Below are 17,732 nucleotides of genomic sequence, written 5' to 3' on the forward strand. Positions count from 1 at the left end.
CTTAAATTAACTCAAATCATCTCATTCCCTACAAGTAGATGAAAGAGATCTAGCTCACTGCATCCCCGGCCATCTGCCAGATGTAAATATAATCCTCGCAGAGGAAGATAACTCCATCCCAGACCTGAAATTACTTGTACTCAGTAAAAAAATTGCCAAGTATGGGAGGAGACAGGACAAAACTAACAAAAAACAAGAGAAACAACAGGCACTAGAAACAGACTAATGGAGGCTCCATATAAGGGACTAACTGAACTTTAAAATAGCTATGCTTAATAGGTTCAAATAGATAAAAGATAAAATAGGTAATTTTGAAAGAAAACTGAAAATATTTAAAAAATTGCTTCTATTCCATTTGTAATCCCATCAATTTTATTTTTTAAATGCAAGGGTGCTACTTCCCCCAGGTAAGTCAACAGATGAGTAACAAGGAAAAAGAAAAAAAACCCTCTAGGAAAGGCAAAAAAGAGGCAGTCACGCTACATTCAAGGATGCTTTTCTGACAGTGATAACAATACATTGTGTATGCACCATTCTAATTTCTAGTAGAAAATTTGTTGCTGGTTTATAAGATGCAGTTAATCATAGACAATTCCAGCCTGGGCAACATGGCAAAACCCCGTCTCTACAAAAAATACAAAAATTAGCCAGGCATAGTGGCACGCACCTGTAGTCCCAGCTATTTGGGAGGCTGAGGCATGAGAATCGCTTAAGCCCAGAAGGTGGAGGTTGCAGTGAGCCAAGATTGCACCCCTCCACTCCAGCCTGGGTGACAGAGCGAGACCCTGTCTTGAAACAAACAAACAAACAAACAAAAACAAACAACACAAACACTCCCTGAAACCCAGCCAACCACAATCGGAAAGGACTTTCTGCCTTTGAACAGAGGCCTGTCTCCCTCTTCCCTTGTACACGCCCAGACACTAGCTCTGCCCCCGGCCCAGAGCAGTCACGGCAAACAACAACAATAGTAACAGGCAGCTTCCGCCTACTGAGCATTTGTTTTGTGCCAGGCCACTGCTAAGGGCTTTCCGTGAATGATCACATTTGATTTGCACAACGCTTTGCGGAGGCTGTGACTCTTCTCCCCATCTTACAAACGGAGAGGCCGAGCGAACGAGTATTACAACCAGGCTGTGGGTCTAGGTCCGCCTGCTCCTGACAGCAGGCTCCCAGGCTGGGACCCACGCCCTAGCTGCATATTGCTGGAATAACCCCTGGATGCCTGTAGCCAGAGGAGACCTTAGAACTCTCCTCTCCATAAACACTCATTAAACACCAACTGTGTACAGGGCCCCAGCCTAGGAAACCTGGTTTTAAGGACCCAGAACCAAGTCTCAGGCAAGTGAGCACGCTTTAATGGATCTGAGGTCTGTCCATCTCTTCTGTCTCTCCTCTTCCTCCTTTGTGGAACACAGCATCCAGCACTCAGGGCTGACACAGGGATGGGCTGGGGATGACTCTAGGCCACATGCGCAGGATAGAAGGGGCAGGGCACAATCCTGTTCTGGCCACCAGACCACTCCTAAGAAAGCTGGGTGGGGGCTGTGGAAGATGCTTCCTTCTGAAGAGATAAGGGTGAGTCCCCACTGTGGCCCAGGTCCCAGGTCCCTTCCTTGGGAGCCAGCACTCAGAGAGGAGCTAAGTGCTAGTACCCCCATTTCTAACCTGGGTGCAGGCAGGGAGGCTCGGCCTTCAGACAGGCCTCCCTCACCCCGCTGGGCACCAATAAATCCAAGATGGGATCTGCAGAGGGCCCAGGGCTCTGGGGCAGTGGAAGGCTCCGGGGCCACGAGGCAGGGCCTGCAGCCAGCCCAGACCTAGGCCACAGTGCCCCTGCCTGACTAGTGGCATGACCTGAGTGGTTTGGCCGGGCAGGGCGGTCCCCTGGGCCAGCAAGGTTGCAGTGGGGATAGGGTGAAGAGGGGACAAAGGGAGGAAGCAAAGGGCCAGGAAGGGCATAAGAGGGAAGTGGGAGCCAGCGGGGAGGCCAGATGAGGATGGGGTGGGGGGCGAGGAGCTCAGAGAGGGGCAGAGGGGGGCTTGCCATGGGGAGGACACACGGGAAGGGGAGTGGGGTTGGACGAGGCCTCTGTCCCACCCCAGGGTCCAGGCTCCAGCAGGTGGAGAACGGGCTGTTCCCGTGAGGATGCCACCAGCAGCGGGCTGAGGGGTGACAACTGGAGGGACCTGCTGCCTCAGCATCTGCACAGAAGTCTCACGTGATTCTGAGAGTGAACGATGGGGATCGTGAGCAGAAAGAGGTGGAAAGGAGCAGGCAAGGTCGGGCCAGGTAAGCCGGAATGAGGGACAGTCCAAGCCTGGATGCCAGCCTGGGCTCTGGGGCAAGAGCTACCGAAGTCCTGTGGCTCAGGCTGAATCAAAGGGGAGGACAGGCAGCCTGGGGTCACCTCACCCTGTCACGGATTAAGAAGAAAACGGGTGAAGGGGAGGGAGGGGAGAACAGGGCTGTCAGCTCCGCTGCTGGATGGGCCACACCCAACACCCAGACCCCACCATGTCCCCAAGCCTTCCTGCCCTCCGAGGCCCCGGAAACCCCAGACCCCGGCCCCTCCCCGCCCCACTCCCTCAATCCCTGGCAGGGAGCAATTAAGCACGTTGGGGAAAACTCACCCACAGGCCCTACAGCTTCAGAGAAGTAACCCGGGGGATGTGGAAGAGCTGAGTCTCCTCAGAACTGGTGGAGCTGCAGCGTCGAAGACAGAGTGAGCACGGCCTCGCCCCAGACCCTCAGCCCAGACACAGCGACAAACCCAGAGCCCTGAGGGTTTCCCCTCGGAAGCCATGGGGGGGATGAGAAGGGTCCCACGAACCTGCGCCCGAACGGATGCAGCAAGAAGGGTAAGGGGCAGACGTACCGGGGAACTTCCCGGCTCTCCAGGGCTCGGTCATGAGCCTCCTCTGCCTGGGAGGCCTCAGGAGGGGCTGTGACAGGGGACCCTGGTGGCGGAGAGGACACCTCCCTGGCCCCTGGTGCTGCCTGCAGCCCTGGCAGCCCCTCACCTGAGGCGTTTCCGGATAGGACGGAAGTATTTGGAGGTCTTGACAGCAAAGATGATGCTGGGGATCAGGAAGAAGGTGCACCACGCCAGGCAGAACCAGAAGGCATTCTGCAACAGGGCTTGAGGTCGGCTCACCAACCCACGTGGTACCCAGCCCCACCCAGCTGCCTGGTCATCAGAGCCGGGGCAGGAGCCATGCTTGGCTTCAGACCCTGCTCACCCCGCCCTCCCTGGAGAGCAGGAAGGCTTGGGGACCTGGTGGATGAGCCCTGATGAGCTGGGGCACTCACCCAGGGGTCAGCCATCATATCACACAGGATCACACGGCTGTTGTCCAGGGCTCCGGAGAGGGGCTGGCAGGTGGCGATGCGCTGAGTCACCTGTGGTGCCAACACAAGGCAGGTGATACAGAGACACCCGGACCCACAGGCGCACACCCACATTCAATTCAGGGAGAGTGGTTGACAGGGATGCAGATAGGCCTGGGGACACCACTGGGGCCACCGCACACTCGTACACACATGCAGAGAGGCAGGTACAGACAGATGGGGACATACCCCACAGGCTCCTTGCTGGCCCTCCCCTTTCCATCTGTTCACCAGCCTGGATTAAGGCCTAATATGACCCAGCACCGTGCTTCAAGCCACTCTCACTGGGGAGGCAACACGTGTGTGTGCATGCGTGTGCACACACACACACACAGGCACGCACACTCAGGGTACACCCAGACCCCTGGACCTAGTGTGGGTGTCCAGAGAGCTTGCAGAGGCTGTGTTCAGCAAGGGTCTGCAGCGGGAAGTGGGCTTTGAGGATTGGCCTTGGACAAGCTGGGGAAGGGGCCGGCCCAGGGAAGAACCTGCAGGCCAGGTGTAAGGAAACATTTTGGAGAACGCCAACCCTGCTCACACTCAGCTAAGGGAAGGGCTGCAACAGAGGTGGGGTGGGCAGAGCTCAGCCAGCAAGGAGGGGTGCAGATGCCAGGTTTGGGAGATTGGGTTTGATCCTGAGGGCCTGGGTCACCCCCAAGGGGCTCTGGGGGCGGGGGCAGGGCTAAGCAGAGTGAACAGCGAGTCTGCTGGGGCAGGGAATCGGTCATTGCTCTGAGGCCCCACTTACCTCCTCTCTTACCCAGGCCACGTACTGGGAGAAGTAGCCCATCTCCCGGGCCAGGAAACACTCGCTCACCTGCAGGAAGGAGAGGAGGTCTGGGCTGCAGGGGTCCCGGAAGCAGCAGTGCCCTCCTATAAGTGGCAACTTGAGGACAGTCCCAGCTTTCCTGGGAGCCACAGTGAGAAGCTGGGACTGGAGAAGCCTGGGGTGGAAGCCCCTTCCCCTGTCCCCCCCCCCCACCCCCTTCCTCAGGATCCTGGTGGCCCAGGCAGGCAGCTCTCCTTTCAGGTAAGTGACATTGGCTAGGACATCTGAGGTCTCCAGCTGGAGGGGATGAGAGCCTCAACTCAGTGCCCCGCATTCACGCATCCGTTCATTCATTCAACACACCCCACGGCACACTCGGCAGGAGAGGGTTCAGCCCCCACAGACAGGCCAAGGCTGGTGATCCCCCAGGCTCTGCCGCCACCCCCATCCTCCTCCCGACCCCACCCTCAACCTGGGCAGAGCTCTGAGGTCCAGAGTGCAATGGGCTCCTACTTCCTGCCTCCCTCTGCAGCCCCCCTGCTCCACCATACGTCCCCACCACCAGCAGCCACCTGCAGATTCGGGGCAGAGGACTCCAGGGCCCTGACGCTGAGGTTGAGCTTTGCCTGTGAAGAAGAGATCAGGGCTGGTTAGGGGAGGGAAAGGGGAGGGGAGGGGAGGGGAGGGGAGGGGAGGAGAAAGGAGAGGAAGGGAGGGGAGGGGAAGGGAGAGGAGAGAAAGGGAGGGGAGGGGAGGGGAAGGAACAGACTCTCAGAGCTTCCCTCCCCTTTCACTGTCCCCTCTCCAGCTCTCCCCTCCCCCAGGCCCCAGGCTCCCCGGGCCTGCAAACTGACCACAAGGCTCTGCTGGGGAACAACCTTCTCCTGGTGAAGGTTTCTGAGTCCGTGGGCCTCCTCCTGCAGCCGCTGCCCCAGCTCAGAACTGCCCTGAAAGGATATAAAAATCAGAACGGCCCCACCCAGGACACATCCACCCCTCACTCAGGCTTTCACTCCGACATACCAAGGGGAAGTGAGAGTGCTGGGCTCAGAGGCAGAAAACCGAAGCCTCCACAAGCTCCAGGGCCTGATCTGGGTTTGGGGGGCCTAGATCCAAGTTCTAGGTTCACTCTAGCTTGCTGGGTGCCCCAAGTCAGTCACAGAACATGCCTGAGCTGCAGGGGCACCTGCAGAAATTGAGGATGCGCCTGGCTCTGCCCACCCTGTGGGGTTGTTGCGGGGCCTATGGGATGTTTCAAAGAGAACTTTTAAACCCTAAATAGCTATAAATATAAAATGCTGTTTTTCCCCGCAAGGGCAACTGCCGTGACATCTCATCCATCCCAAAGTCCTCACAGCCCCTGTCCCAGCAAATCCCGCAAATGGCGCACATAGAAACGCCTGCCCAACTGCGTGAGGCCAGAAAGTTATTTCATCTGCTCTGAGACGGAGGACGGTCCACCCAACAGATGAAGAACCTCTGGCTCAGAGACGCTGCATGTCTTGCCCAAGGCCACACAGCCAGTGGGTGGCAGAGTTGAGTAAGAACTGATGCAGCAAAACCCTCCAGCCCAGCCAGGGGTCAGGAGCCTCAGGCCTCACTGGTGGTGGTCCTCAGTCCCCTGCCTTTGCCCTCACATCCTCCCACCCTCTCCTGCCTCCCAAGCCCCCCGTTTCTCCTGCTGCCCAGTGGGGGCCCTGCTTCCCTCTCACTTGGGCCTGGGCCAGTCCTTCCAGCTCCTGGGCCAGCTGCTCCGTGCTGGTCTTCACCACAGGCCTCTGGATCTGCAGGTGGACAGGAGAGGCCAGGAGGGATGAACCCAGCTCCCCTGGGGCCCACGACCAACCGCTCCCAGCCTCCAAATCCCCAGTCTTATCAAACAGAACTGACACCAGCTAAGGGTATTGTGACAGATGAGTCACAGTGGGTTTTCCCTGGAACTGTGAAATATTTCAGACATTTTCCTAATGAGATAGAAACAATAAGAACAAATAAGGCACCTCTGGTGTCACTCAAGGAAGAGGCAACTTCCCACTGTGTTCGCTGCAGCAGTGGGTTCAGAACCACGAACAGCGACACACGCTGCTGGGTTAGGGGAGAGGGCGTCCATTCCCGTGTGACCTGGGTGGTGGCAGGAGGACGGGCCCAGGGGCACATGATCTGAGGACACCTCCACAGGAAGAGGCCCCAGGAAACGTGGAAGAGCCCAGCGCCAGGATAAGGCGAGATGCACACCCCGCTCCTCTGTGGGCCCCTTCGTTCCATCACCACCTGGCCGAGGAAGCCCCAGTGAGGTGCCCACCGCTGACCTGAACGAGGAAGTCGGGGTAGTGCACGCGCTGGAGCCCGCTGCTCTGCAGGGCCTCCAGGTCCCGGCGGGCGGCTGAGCTCAGCAGCTCCAGGCTCTGTGTGTCTACTTTCAGGCTCTGCAACTCCTGCCACAGCTTGTTGGTGTACTGGGAGGGCGGGGGCAGGGTGGGAGTCATGCCCAGCTGCTGAGCTAGGACCCCAGAGATGCTCCCCTAAGCGAGGCGGTCACCAGGCGATATGGTCTGGATATTTGTCCCCGCCAAATTTCACGTTGCAATGTGACCCCCGGGTGTCGGGGGTGAAGGTGGGCCTGGTGGGAGGTACTAGATCACGGGGGCGGATCCCTCACGAAGGCCTTAGTGCCGTTGCCCGGGTGATGAGTGAGTTTCTGCTCAGTTAGTTCACGTTGAGACCTGGTTGTTTGAAAGAGCGCGGCACGTCCGCACTGGCTCTCTCGTTCCCTCTCTCCCTATGTGATGCGCTGGCTTCCCTTGGCCTTCTGCCATGAGTGGAAGCTTCCTGAGGCCTCCCCAGAAACGGGTGCTGCGGCCACGCTTCCTGTATAGCCTGCACTTAAACCTCTTTTCTTTATAAATTATGCAGCCTCAGGTATTGCTTTTTTAAATTTTTGGTTGGGGGAGGGGACAGGGTCTTGCTCTGTTGCCCAGGCTGGAGGGTAATAGCACAAGCACAGCCCACTGAAGCCTGGACCTCCTGGGTCCCAATAATTCTCCCACCTCAGCCTCTCGAGTAGCTGCGACTACAGGTGCAACACACTATACCTGGCTTTAAAAAAAAAATTGTATAGAGGGGGTCTCCCCATGTTGCCTAGGCTGGTCTTGAACTCCTAGGCTCAAGTAATCCTTCCACCTCAGCTTCCCAAAGTCCTGGGATTACAGGCGTGAGCCCCCATGTCCCGCCTCAGGTATTCCTCTATAGCAACGCAAGAACAGACTCACACGGCAGGCCCTCGGGGCCCCCTGCCCTGGACACCCCAAGCCCCAGACAGGCTCCCCGTAGGCCCCTGTCCCAAATGCCAAGACCTGGCCTTCCTCCAGTGCCTATCTGGCTTCTGGGCCAAGACACAGACCTTCCCTGGCCACCTGAAATAAAATAGCTCTCCCATCCCGTCTTTATCCCGTCAGCTGTGTCGAGGCCTTCAAAGCGCCTGTTGCTCTGAAATGATGTTACTTGTAGGTTAATTGTTCATTGCTGTCAGCTCCACAACAGTGGGGCTTTGCCTGCCTGCTCTGCCCCAAACCCCCAGCATCTAACCCGGAGGCTCATACATGGTGGGCAGGGTACAAGTCTGTTAGTTGTGTGAATGAATGAATGAATGAATGAATGAACGCAACTGCATTTTCAGGAAAGAGCCTCAGCATTTTCCTACTATCACTGGAAGAGATTTAGACGTCATAAAATGCAGCCCCAGTGTTTAACAGATAAGAAACTGTGGTCAGAGTGGAGCGTCCACTTGCGAAGGTTACACAGCTGGTTAGAGACTGCGGCCCAGCTTGGCCCTCCTCCCCGCATCCCTCCAGGCTGCCTTTTCCCGGAGGAGAAAAGGCCTGGCCCTCTCGGGTGGGGGCCTGCGGGCCGTGTCTCAGGCATCAGTCACGAGAAGTGGGGAGGTGCGTGGTGCCCTCCCCATGCTCTGGAAAGCCCTGTGTCCTACTCATGTCTGCGTACCCATCCGTATCTCCTTTGAGGACGAGGAGTCTTACAACCACTTTGGGTACGTTGTCAGGTGGCCTCAAAGGACTGCCCAGTGCATCTGAATCCAAAGCCCAGGATGCCTCCCCTCAAGAGCCACGGCTTCCTGCCAGCAGGGGATGGGGGCTCCTCTGCCCAGGGCCCTGGTTCATCCCTCCCTGGCCAGCCTTCCTCCACAGGGCAGTGTCTCGGCCTAGCACTGAGATATCGCCTGCTCCAGCGGCCTCCTGTCTGGTTAAAGATGCGGAAGGAGGAGTGAGCTGCATCACTGTCCCAGGTTGTGTAGTTCAAGACACAGAGTTGGGACTGGGCCCTGTGGCTGTGCTGTCCGTGGGCCGAGGCTGGTTGGCTGATCTGGGGGTTGGAAGGGTTTCCCGGGACGAGGCAAAATCAGGAGTGAGCATGCTCTGTGTTTGGGGAGGGCAAGGGGAACCGGGGCCAGGGGATAGTGGGTTTCCCCAGCATATGCTTAGGAGCCTGGAAGTCGAGGAGGGAATGTCTTCCAGCTTCTCCGCACCATGAGGAGAACCCCATTCTCAAAGTCCATCCCTCTTGTGAAACAGCCCTTCCTTGCCTTCGTTCTAGAGCTGTCTCTCGCCAGCATTGGCGAGCGTCTCCAGTTCTGCACACCAAGTCCCAGCAAAGCCCAGAGGTTACAGGAAGAGGCTCGTTTGTCAGCCTGGGGGGTGGAATCCTGCCACCGCCACCTCCCACCTGCTTGAGCTTGGCAGGCCCTCCCCCAATGTTAGCCAGACTCACCACTGTCCTTGTCACTGCCACGTCCTTCCCCAGCCTCCCCCTCCCAAGTGGAGCATCGCAGCCAATGCCTGTCCTCAGCCAGGACACATGTGCCCCCTCGTCCTCCTGCTCATTGTCACCAGCTTTTCCTGCTGCCACCTTGGCTGTGCTAGGGGCTGGACATAGCCTTCAGGTGCACACGGACACACCCACACACCCGGAAGCTTCCCCAGAGCTGGTGACTAGGCCTCTGCCCTCGGGCACCTTAATTGCTCACACGGACTTCTCGGGTCTCCTGGGTTCAAAGAGACGGTGCCTCCACAGAGGCAAACAGACCGGAGGAGGGGATGTGAGGAGGGGATCTAAGGAGGGGATCTGAGGAGGGCTCCTCACAGGTCCCGAAATGTTCTCACCTGGCTGATATCCAGATGCTCCTCCAGGTCGTAGGAGTCATTGAGCTGCAGGACTGTCCAGAGCGCTGCCCCTTCCTTGCACTGCCTGAGGAGGAGTGACAGGTGCAGACGATGAGCCTTGGGGGTGGCGGGAGGGACACCGGCCCTCCTCCTTCCTTCCCAGTCCCCAGCTCCGCCAGGCTGTCCGCTCACCGATAAGCTTGGCGGATGCTGATGTTCTTTCTCAGGCCAAGAAGGTGCGACAGGTTCATGGACGGGGGCAGGTTCCCTGGGGTGTCTGCAAACTGGGGATGGGGCAGTGAGAAATGGGCACAGAGCGGGGTGGGGGCAAGGCCACCCCGGTCCCCTAGGGCCTGGCGCTGTGCCGCTGTGGCACAGCAGAGACGAGGGGTAGGAAATATCCCCTCACCGCAGCTCACACCTGGCCTCTCACTCTGGTGACCTCTGGACCCTAAATCCTTACAGGGGCTCTTCCCACCAATCCCGAGGAGGGGAGGCCGGCCCGATCTTCCGCAGAGAACCCAGGCCAGCATTGCAGCTCACTGGGCACCAGGGTGCCAGCTCCCAGGCAGTGTTAGGAGATGAGAGGGCATGGGTCAGGGTGCCATCTCTCAGGTCCCTGCCCTGGGGCCTGGGCAGCATCTCAGGGACTCTCCCTCCACCATCCACTGGCGGGTTTCTGTCTCTTTCCTTGGCCATGTCTGTCTCACTTCTCCCCTCCTTCTCTCCCTCTTACCCCGACCACCACTTTCCCCCAACCCTCCTGTCTGCCCGTACCGCCCCCCACCTCCCTCCCCAGGAGGGCCTGTGAGCAGGAGGGCCTACCTCAAAGAGCTCGCCGCTCTCCCAGCTCTGGCACACCAGCGTCTGCACGTTGCCGCCCACCAGGAAGGTGGCAAACACCAGGAGGATGAGGGGGGCAGCAAAGAGGAAGCTGAGGCCCACGCCTCTGGGGAAGGCGAGAGGCAGGACTGAGGGACAGCAGGGACTGGCCGCCCTGGCCACACCCTCTGTCCCACCCGCACCCCAGGGCCAGCCTGCTCAGCCAGTTGGCCCCAGGACAGAGCCTTCAGAGGAGAGGAGCTTGGAGGACTTGGCCTGGGGAGGAGGGAGAACCCAGAATTCCTGACTGTCCCGGCCTCACTTTCACCCCATCCCCACCCCATCCCTGGTGCCCGGGCTGGTCCTGGCAGCCTAGAGGAGAGAACAGCTGTTTTGTTCAAAGAGCCAGGACTAGCTGGGCTCACATCTATAATCCCAGCACTTTGGGAGCTTGAGGTGGGAGGATAGTTGAGTCCAGGAGTATGAGAGCAGCCTGGGCAACAGAGTGAGACTTTGTCTCGACAAAATTTTAAAAATTAGCTAGGCGTGGCGCTATACGCCTGTAGTCCCAACTACTCGGGAGGCTGAGGCATGAGAATCACTTGAGCCTGGGAGGTTGAGGCTATAGTGAGCCATGATGGTGTCACTGCACTCCATCTGGGTGACAGAGCAAGACCCTGTCACAACAACAACAAACAAAACAAAAAACAAAACAAAACCCAAAGAGCCAAGACTGCTGACTTCTGTGCCTGGGGCCCGTGGAGGTGACCTGCTCCAGGACCCAGCACTCAAAAGGGTCACCTGGCATGGCCAGGCACGACCTGCTGACAGGGCAGAATCCCAGCAGGCCTGAGGAGTAAAGATCTTAGACCAGGGGGCTCGAAGGGCTTATGAGGTCGGCACAGCCCCATGTCAGGCTGTGAGGCTTGGAAAATAAAACATGCGGCGGATTTCAGCCCCTACTTACCTCTTTAGCCAGGCACTCTTGTTCAGTGAACAACCTGTACAACTGTATGTGGCAGCCTTGGCCTTAGAGACCGTCTAGTCTGGGGTTGGCAAACAGATTCCACCTCTGGTGCTGTTGCCTATGGGTGGTGGGGGCCGCCTGGAAGCTGGGGTAAGGACTCTAGGCTGTGTCTGACTCAGGGGAAGGAGTGCCCATTAGATGCTACGGCAGTTGCCCCTGCTGTAGGAGGGAAGAGCTCCTTGTTGGCCATTCCTGCTCTGGTTCAACCCCTTTATTCAGATGATGACACTGGCAGCCACGGGAGCCATGCTCAGGAGCGAGAGTAATTGGCCAGCCCCGTAAGGGGGGACCCTTCCCCTCTCCCAGCCCTCTCTTACGCCATGAGGAAGTGGGCTCCAGCTTCGCCCTTGGCTTCTGGGTGGCTGGGGTCCTCCCTGGCAGATAGGCCCCAGATGCCCAGATTGAGGCCCAGCAGGTTGCAGAGCACCACGAGCAGGACCACGGAGCACAGCACGCAGCCCACGATCCACCTGCCACAGAGAGGACACGGGTGTCACTAAGAAGGGAGGCGGCTGGCACCAAGATGGACAGATGCGGGACCTGGTGGCTGGGTGTGGCCTCTAACCCCAAGGCCAGGGCTTCAGAAATGCAGATACAGACCCTTCCTAAGGCCCTACTGCTCTTGTGTGGTCTCCAGGCTCAGGTTCTGAGGGCACACAGCCTGGTAGGGACTTGGAAGCCTGTGAAGTCAGGGGTCTTGGCTTAAAAATATGCAGAGGCAGCCGGGCACAGTGGCTCACGCCTGTAATCCCAGCAATTGGGAGGCCGAGGCGGGCGGATCACGAGGTCAAGAGATAGAGACCAGCCTGGCCAACATGGTGAAACCCCATCTCTACTAACAATGCAAACATTAGCTGGGCGTGGTGGCGGGTGCCTGTAGTGCCAGCTATTTGGGAGGCTGAGGCAGGAGAATCGCTTGAACCCGGGAGGCGGAGGTTGCAGTGAGCCGAGATAGCTCCACTGCACTCCAGCCTGGTGACAGAGCGAGACTCCGTCTCAAAACAAACAAACAAACACAGAGGCTCAGTATAGTCAGGGGCTGATAGGGGCTGGGAATGGGGCTCAGGGTGTCAGGGTGGCATAGAGGTTGGGCTGCCCACCCCACCCCACCCAGCGGGTGCCCAGCACCTGTAGGTCTCGTATCTCTGCACCTCCTGCAGGTAGGGGCGGCTGCTCTCCTCCACCTCCTGCAGTGCCTGGGCCCAGCGGGAAGCTGCCTCCGAGCCTGGGAACCCTTCAGCCAGTGTCCTCAACCCTTCCGGCTGCTGGGCCACTGCCTTCTTCAGCTCTGCCCAAAGTAGCAGGGACTTGTGGGATGCGGAGGGCACCCTGGGGCCCAGGAACAAGACAGGGGGGCAGGAAGAACATCTGGGAACCACAGAGGGAGGACAGTCCCCCACCACCCCAGTCCTCTCTCAACAAGCCTCTCTGGCAGGGGTGGAGTGGGAAGCTGCGCCTGGCAGCTGCCTCTGATCCTTGCGGCCTAACCTTGCACCACGCTGGACGTCTGCACGGCAGCCAGGGTTGGAAGGGCGTTGAAGGTGCTGTTCTCCTGCAGGAACCAAGTAGGGATGGGCCTCCCCATCTCTGCCCAGGGTTCCCACTTGGGAGACCCCAAAGTCACCAGGTCTAGAGGGAGGGCCCCCCTCAGTGCTCCCAGCTTCCCTCTTTTATCTTGGTCACTGCCCTCCTCTCCCCTCCCTTGGCCCAGCCTGACTCAACTTCTAAAAGGTTGCTCCTCCCGGACCCCTTCTTCCTACCCCATCCCTCTCCCACCACTGCAGTGAACTCTCAGCTGTCCTCCACACAACTGCCAGGTCTAGCTCCTGAAGGTACAGCTCCAGTCCACCCAGCCTTGGCTCTGACTTCCTTCCTTCTGGAACCTTCCACTCCAGCCACCCAGCACAGCTGACTCACCATTTCCCCAGTTCCAGGTCCTGGGTCCTGGGCGCTGACTCACAACACCGAGTCCTCCCCCTTGGCCCATCTCCACCCGAGGGAGCCGCCTGCCCTCTGGGCTCAGGTTGGGCACTGCTCCCTTGCCACCCCCAGACGCCTGCTGCCTTAAAGGTCCCAGCTGTCCCTTCTGAGCACAGACTGTGTGCACACCAAGGATGGTCGTCGGGAGTCCCCTGCCCAGGGTGCTGTGTGGTGGGTGGGGCCCCAAGTCTTAGGTTCAACTGGGTTCCTGCCCAAAAGGGGGAAACGGAGGCCCTGACTTGGCAGGTGAGGGAGGAATCAGGCAGGCCGGGTGGCTCTCACCTCCTGGACCATGCTGGAGAAGTTGGCCTCGGGGACACCCTTCAGCCGGTGCAGGACATGGTCCACAGAAGGCACCTGAAATGGGGGAAGGTGGGTTATTACAAAGGTCAAGGAGAAGCCTGAAGGGGATCCCTGAGGGCGGATGCAGGGGGCAGGTGCCTCTGAACCCCAATGTCCTCAAGTGTAAAATGGAGACTGTCATGGCTCCTACAGCCCCTGGCGACAGCCAGAACTCCAGGAGCTCACACACGTGAAGCTCACGCAGAGGGCGCGGCCCGGGGAGCACTCTACCCACAGCCAGGATGACCGGCATTAACCCGGGCGGGTGGGGCAAGGGAGGAACATCGGGGAAGGGGACTGGGAATTTGCTGGATCCCAGGAGCGGCAGGCAGCCAGCCCTCCATGACTTTAAGAGGACACTGTCCTGGTCTGCACCTGGCTGAAGTCAGCACCCAGCTCCAGGGTGCGGGCCCGGCTCAGGGCACCTGCACAATCTCCCTGGCACCCGGCCTCCTGCAGCAGCTGGAGGAGGCGGTCCCGTTGTTCCTGGAGGGCTGGCTCCAGGTCCTGCTGCCCGGCCTGCAGCTCCACCACTGTAGCATTCAGGGCTTGCAGGTGGTGCATGGAGACCTGCAGGGCTGAGAGACCCACACCCAGCCTGAACAGTGGCCCCCATAGGCATCCCAGAACTCCCCTCCCCCAGCCAAAGGGACCTGCAAATCACTGACCTCCTGCCTACAATGGAAACTGCCCCTGGGTATGTCAAGCCAGGGGAAGGGGGCTGGATCCTGGGGTACAGCGATGGGGAAGTCATAGGTGGGGCAGAGGCAGCTCAGGAAATCCAGGGCTGGGGACAGGTGGGACCGCCCCAGGAGGACACCCGCTGGGCTCCACACTATCCAGGGGCGGCTTCAGCTCACCCTGGCCTAAACTGCCCACGGCCGCCAGCAAGGGGTACACGGCGCTCCTGAGCTGGGTGTGGACCGCGCTCCCAATGCTCACACCGACACCTGCGGGGCACACGGCAGTCTGCAGGGTGAGGCCCCAAGAATGGAGGGGCCCCCCCATTCCCATCCTGCCTCCCCAGGCCCCACTGGGCTCTGCAGAAGCCAGGGGGTGGAGGGGAGTGGAGGAGGGGCAACACGGCTTGTTCCTTCAGCAGCTGAGTGGTGGCCACTCTTGCTCTCCAGTCGGCCTGATCCCCACCTCTACCAGCCTGTTCCCAGGTGGGGTCCAGAATGAGGGAGAGGCCCCCACTGGAGCCGGCTCACCTGCCAGCCCACAAGACCCTCACCGTCCAGCTCCTCCGAGATGCGCTCCTGGGGTAGGGAGAACTGCTGTGCCACGGCCTGCAGCTCCTAGGCAAACACAAGGCCCTGAGGCTGCCCTTCCTGGTCACCCGCAGTCCTGACCCCCATCTCTCCCTGGCCCCTTCCCTGCCCCTGTGGCATCCACCCTGAGGGTGGTGGACTCTCAGGCAAGGGCGGGAGAGGAGGCGGCTTTCAGATGTGCTGGTGATGGGCCAGCGAGAGCCCACTCGCCTCTGTCCCGCCCGGGCCCGGTGCTCACAGGGGCACATGTGGGTGAGGGGTTAACAGTGCTCACTTGGGGGACATCAGAGACCAGGCCCCGGAGGCTGAGCAGGGTCTCAGGTACGGCCTCCACGCTGGGGCCCATCTGTTCATGCGTGCGCTGGTTGGTGACTAAGGCACAGACCGCGCCAATCCTGTGGGAACGGAGGGAGGAGGGAGGCTGGTAAGAGGGAGCCTGGGGCCACAGCCCACCCCGCCCGGGCTCTGGGCAGTGCCTTACAGCAGCAAGAGGGTGGTCAGCAGCAGGAAGACCGTGAGGGCCGCACACTCACAGGCCAGCGCCTTGTGCTCTGTCTTCACTCGCCCCCCGCAGCGCTGGCGGCAGCGGCAGCAGCAGAAGCAAAGCCCGGCAGCGGGCACCAGCAGCAGGTAGAGGCCCGCGACCACGGCACACACCACGTAGCCCGCCTCGTACCGCACCACCTGGGCAGGCGGCAGGGCACGAGGGGCGACCTGACCCCCACTGCCTAGCCGTGGCTTCTGCCAGAGTCCAGAGGGAAACCAGAAGGGGCGCGAGTGCCATCGGGGCATGGCCTGCATCTCACGCAACGCGTCCCAGAGGCGACCACAGTCTTACTGCGCATCACCATCTTACAGGGGAGGAAGCTGAAGTTCAGGAAGTTCCAGCTCCCTGCAAACCTCATTGCCAGTAAATGGCAGAGCTGTGGTTTGCATCCAGGTCTGCAGACGGCAGGGCCCATAGAGGAGGGGAAAGGATGCCCGAGCCCCCGCCTGGGGGACTGAGTGGACTGGGGGCTTTTCTGCTCCCGTCCTGCTGCTCACCCCGGAACTCCCTCCCCCAGCACCTTTCCCCAGCTTGCTCACCTCATTCACCTTCACGGAGGCCAGCTCATTCAGCAGGGCCTTTACCAACTCTACCGGAAAGAGCCAAGCTGAGGATTTGGGGGCAGCCACCGCCCTGCCCCGTGTCCGTCCTCTCCCCACTGCCAGGGTAAAGTGGCTCTGAGGCAGGGCACCTGCCACCACCATGGCACCCTCGCAGGAGGCTGCATCACCGCAGCCCTGCGCCATCCTGCCCTGACCTCAGCACTGCTACAGGAGGGTGAGAGACGAGAGGCTGCAGACCTCTCCTCCTGGACCCTACAGGTCAGTCCTGAGCCTGGGCAAAGGCAGAGAAGGGGCCTGGCCTGGCAGTTCTTCCCCTCAAGCAGCAAGGGACAAGACTGGGAGGGTCCTTCAGCCACTCCTGGACCACCTAACCCAAGCACCACTAGACTCAGAGGATGTCTGAGTCGGGTCTAATGTATTTCTAATGTGACCTCCTCACTTTACAGACAGAGCACCTGAGGCTCAGAGAGGACACAGGGCCTACCCACAGTCACACAGCAGGTTCTGGAGCCCGCCCCGGATCCTCCGCCTTCTACCCCAGGAAGACGGCCAGTGCCTGTTGGGCACATCTCATGGCAGAGGGGGACAGAGGAAGCCTGGCTGGGGACCCAAATGCTGAGGCCCTCGCCGGGGAGGTGCACACTCACCTGAAGGGAAAGGATTGAGCTGCACCACGGAGAGGAAGCGGTGCACGGTGCCGTACAGCGAGTCCAGGAGTCCCGGCGCACGAACTCGAGGGGCCAGCCACCGGGCCCTGGCTGCTGGGGCAAACGTCAGGGGCTCTGCCGGGCCAAGGGAGTTGCAGTCTGTGGCCCCCGCTGCCAGCCGACTCAGGGACAGCCCCAGGCCCAGGCCCAGCAGGGGAGCCAGCAGAGCCAGCGCGTGCCTCATGGGGTCAGAAAGGTAAGGGGCTAGGCTTAGGCTCAGGAGGGAACAGGCAAGCCCAGGGCAGGCCGTGCATCCTTCTCCAGCCTCTGTCCCTCTCTCTACAGCTCTCAAAACCTGCCCAACAGGTTTGGGTTCCTGAGCTACCTGGCCTCCCTCCTCCCTACCTGCCTTGGAGCATAGGAAGTGCAGGGGTGGAGGCACAGGGTAGGGGCAGGGCCAGGCTGGGACCGCCCTTGGTGGCCTTGGGTGGAAGCCTAGGCTCCCCACCACCCAGATCCTTGCAGGCAATGGCTGCCTCGAGCTGGCTCCAAAAGGTGCCTCAGCAGCTTGGGACTGCCTAGAGTGGCCCCATTTCAAATATTCTGTTCCATGCCCAGCTCCAGCAGCCCAGTCCGGGAGCTGGGAAAAGAGCTGCTTGGTGAAGCCCTGGCCAAAATCGTCATAAGACCAGGCACACAGGGCCAGGACCCAGGCTTGCTCTCCCTGCTTCATCTGGAACCTGCTCTGTCCCTGCAGGTCATGCCTGGTGCCCGCTGCCGGGCCCATCTGGAACGCAGGCCCACCCTAATAGGCACAGGCCTTTGGGAGGGCAAATCCCAGAGGTGTGCCCTTTGGCCTGGCATACCTCATCCAGTCAGCAGTTGAAAGAACTGATAGGATATGACCAGAAATGTGTCAGCACAGGTCGATGTTTTGTGAACAGCTGTATGCCCAATGCCCAGAAAGTCGCTTGCAGCTGAGCAGGTCATGGGGAAATTCACTGAAGGGCTGGAGGGAATCAGAAACAGTTCTGAAAGCCACCACTGAGGAACGGGCCAAAGGAGCCTCTTACATCACACACTGGGCAGTTGCTAAGGAACATGCTGTGGAAATGTCTCTGGTGGCTGAAAAATACTCACACGCACTCATAAGTGCAAATAGCAGATTACAGACCAGTACACGCAGTAAAGGTGTAAAA

At 59.6% G+C, this 17,732-nt stretch overlaps 1 protein-coding gene across 1 annotated transcript; it reads right to left on the reverse strand.

The window, feature by feature from the left end:
- Positions 1 to 1,335: 1,335 nt before the first annotated feature.
- On the reverse strand, positions 1,336 to 16,777 carry PROM2 (prominin 2). Its single transcript, XM_023211494.1, has 24 exons — positions 16,534 to 16,777; positions 15,863 to 15,912; positions 15,258 to 15,460; positions 15,051 to 15,171; positions 14,740 to 14,803; positions 14,366 to 14,455; positions 13,881 to 14,083; positions 13,446 to 13,520; positions 12,672 to 12,735; positions 12,312 to 12,471; positions 11,501 to 11,653; positions 10,160 to 10,283; positions 9,527 to 9,618; positions 9,335 to 9,419; positions 6,470 to 6,616; positions 5,873 to 5,944; positions 5,015 to 5,107; positions 4,733 to 4,786; positions 4,374 to 4,457; positions 4,140 to 4,208; positions 3,314 to 3,403; positions 3,025 to 3,131; positions 2,635 to 2,707; positions 1,336 to 2,417 (listed from the first exon to the last, which is right to left on the reverse strand). Exons 1-23 carry the CDS (start codon positions 16,775 to 16,777, stop codon positions 2,644 to 2,646), a joined length of 2,508 nt encoding a protein of 835 aa, XP_023067262.1. The 3' UTR covers positions 1,336 to 2,417; positions 2,635 to 2,643.
- Positions 16,778 to 17,732: the final 955 nt, after the last annotated feature.

Source organism: Piliocolobus tephrosceles, chromosome 15, assembly GCF_002776525.5.
Source record: "Piliocolobus tephrosceles isolate RC106 chromosome 15, ASM277652v3, whole genome shotgun sequence".
Lineage (NCBI taxonomy): Eukaryota > Metazoa > Chordata > Mammalia > Primates > Cercopithecidae > Piliocolobus > Piliocolobus tephrosceles.

Excerpts from the sequence above, each read along its gene's own strand:
- PROM2 (XM_023211494.1), bottom strand. The coding sequence starts at position 16,777 with ATGAGGCACGCGCTGGCTCTGCTGGCTCCCCTGCTGGGCCTGGGCCTG. Across the intron at positions 9,420-9,526 it reads AGCATCCGCCAAGCTTATCG|GCAGTGCAAGGAAGGGGCAG; the intron begins GTGAGCGGACAG and ends ACTCCTCCTCAG. Across the intron at positions 5,945-6,469 it reads ACCCCGACTTCCTCGTTCAG|ATCCAGAGGCCTGTGGTGAA; the intron begins GTCAGCGGTGGG and ends GTCCACCTGCAG.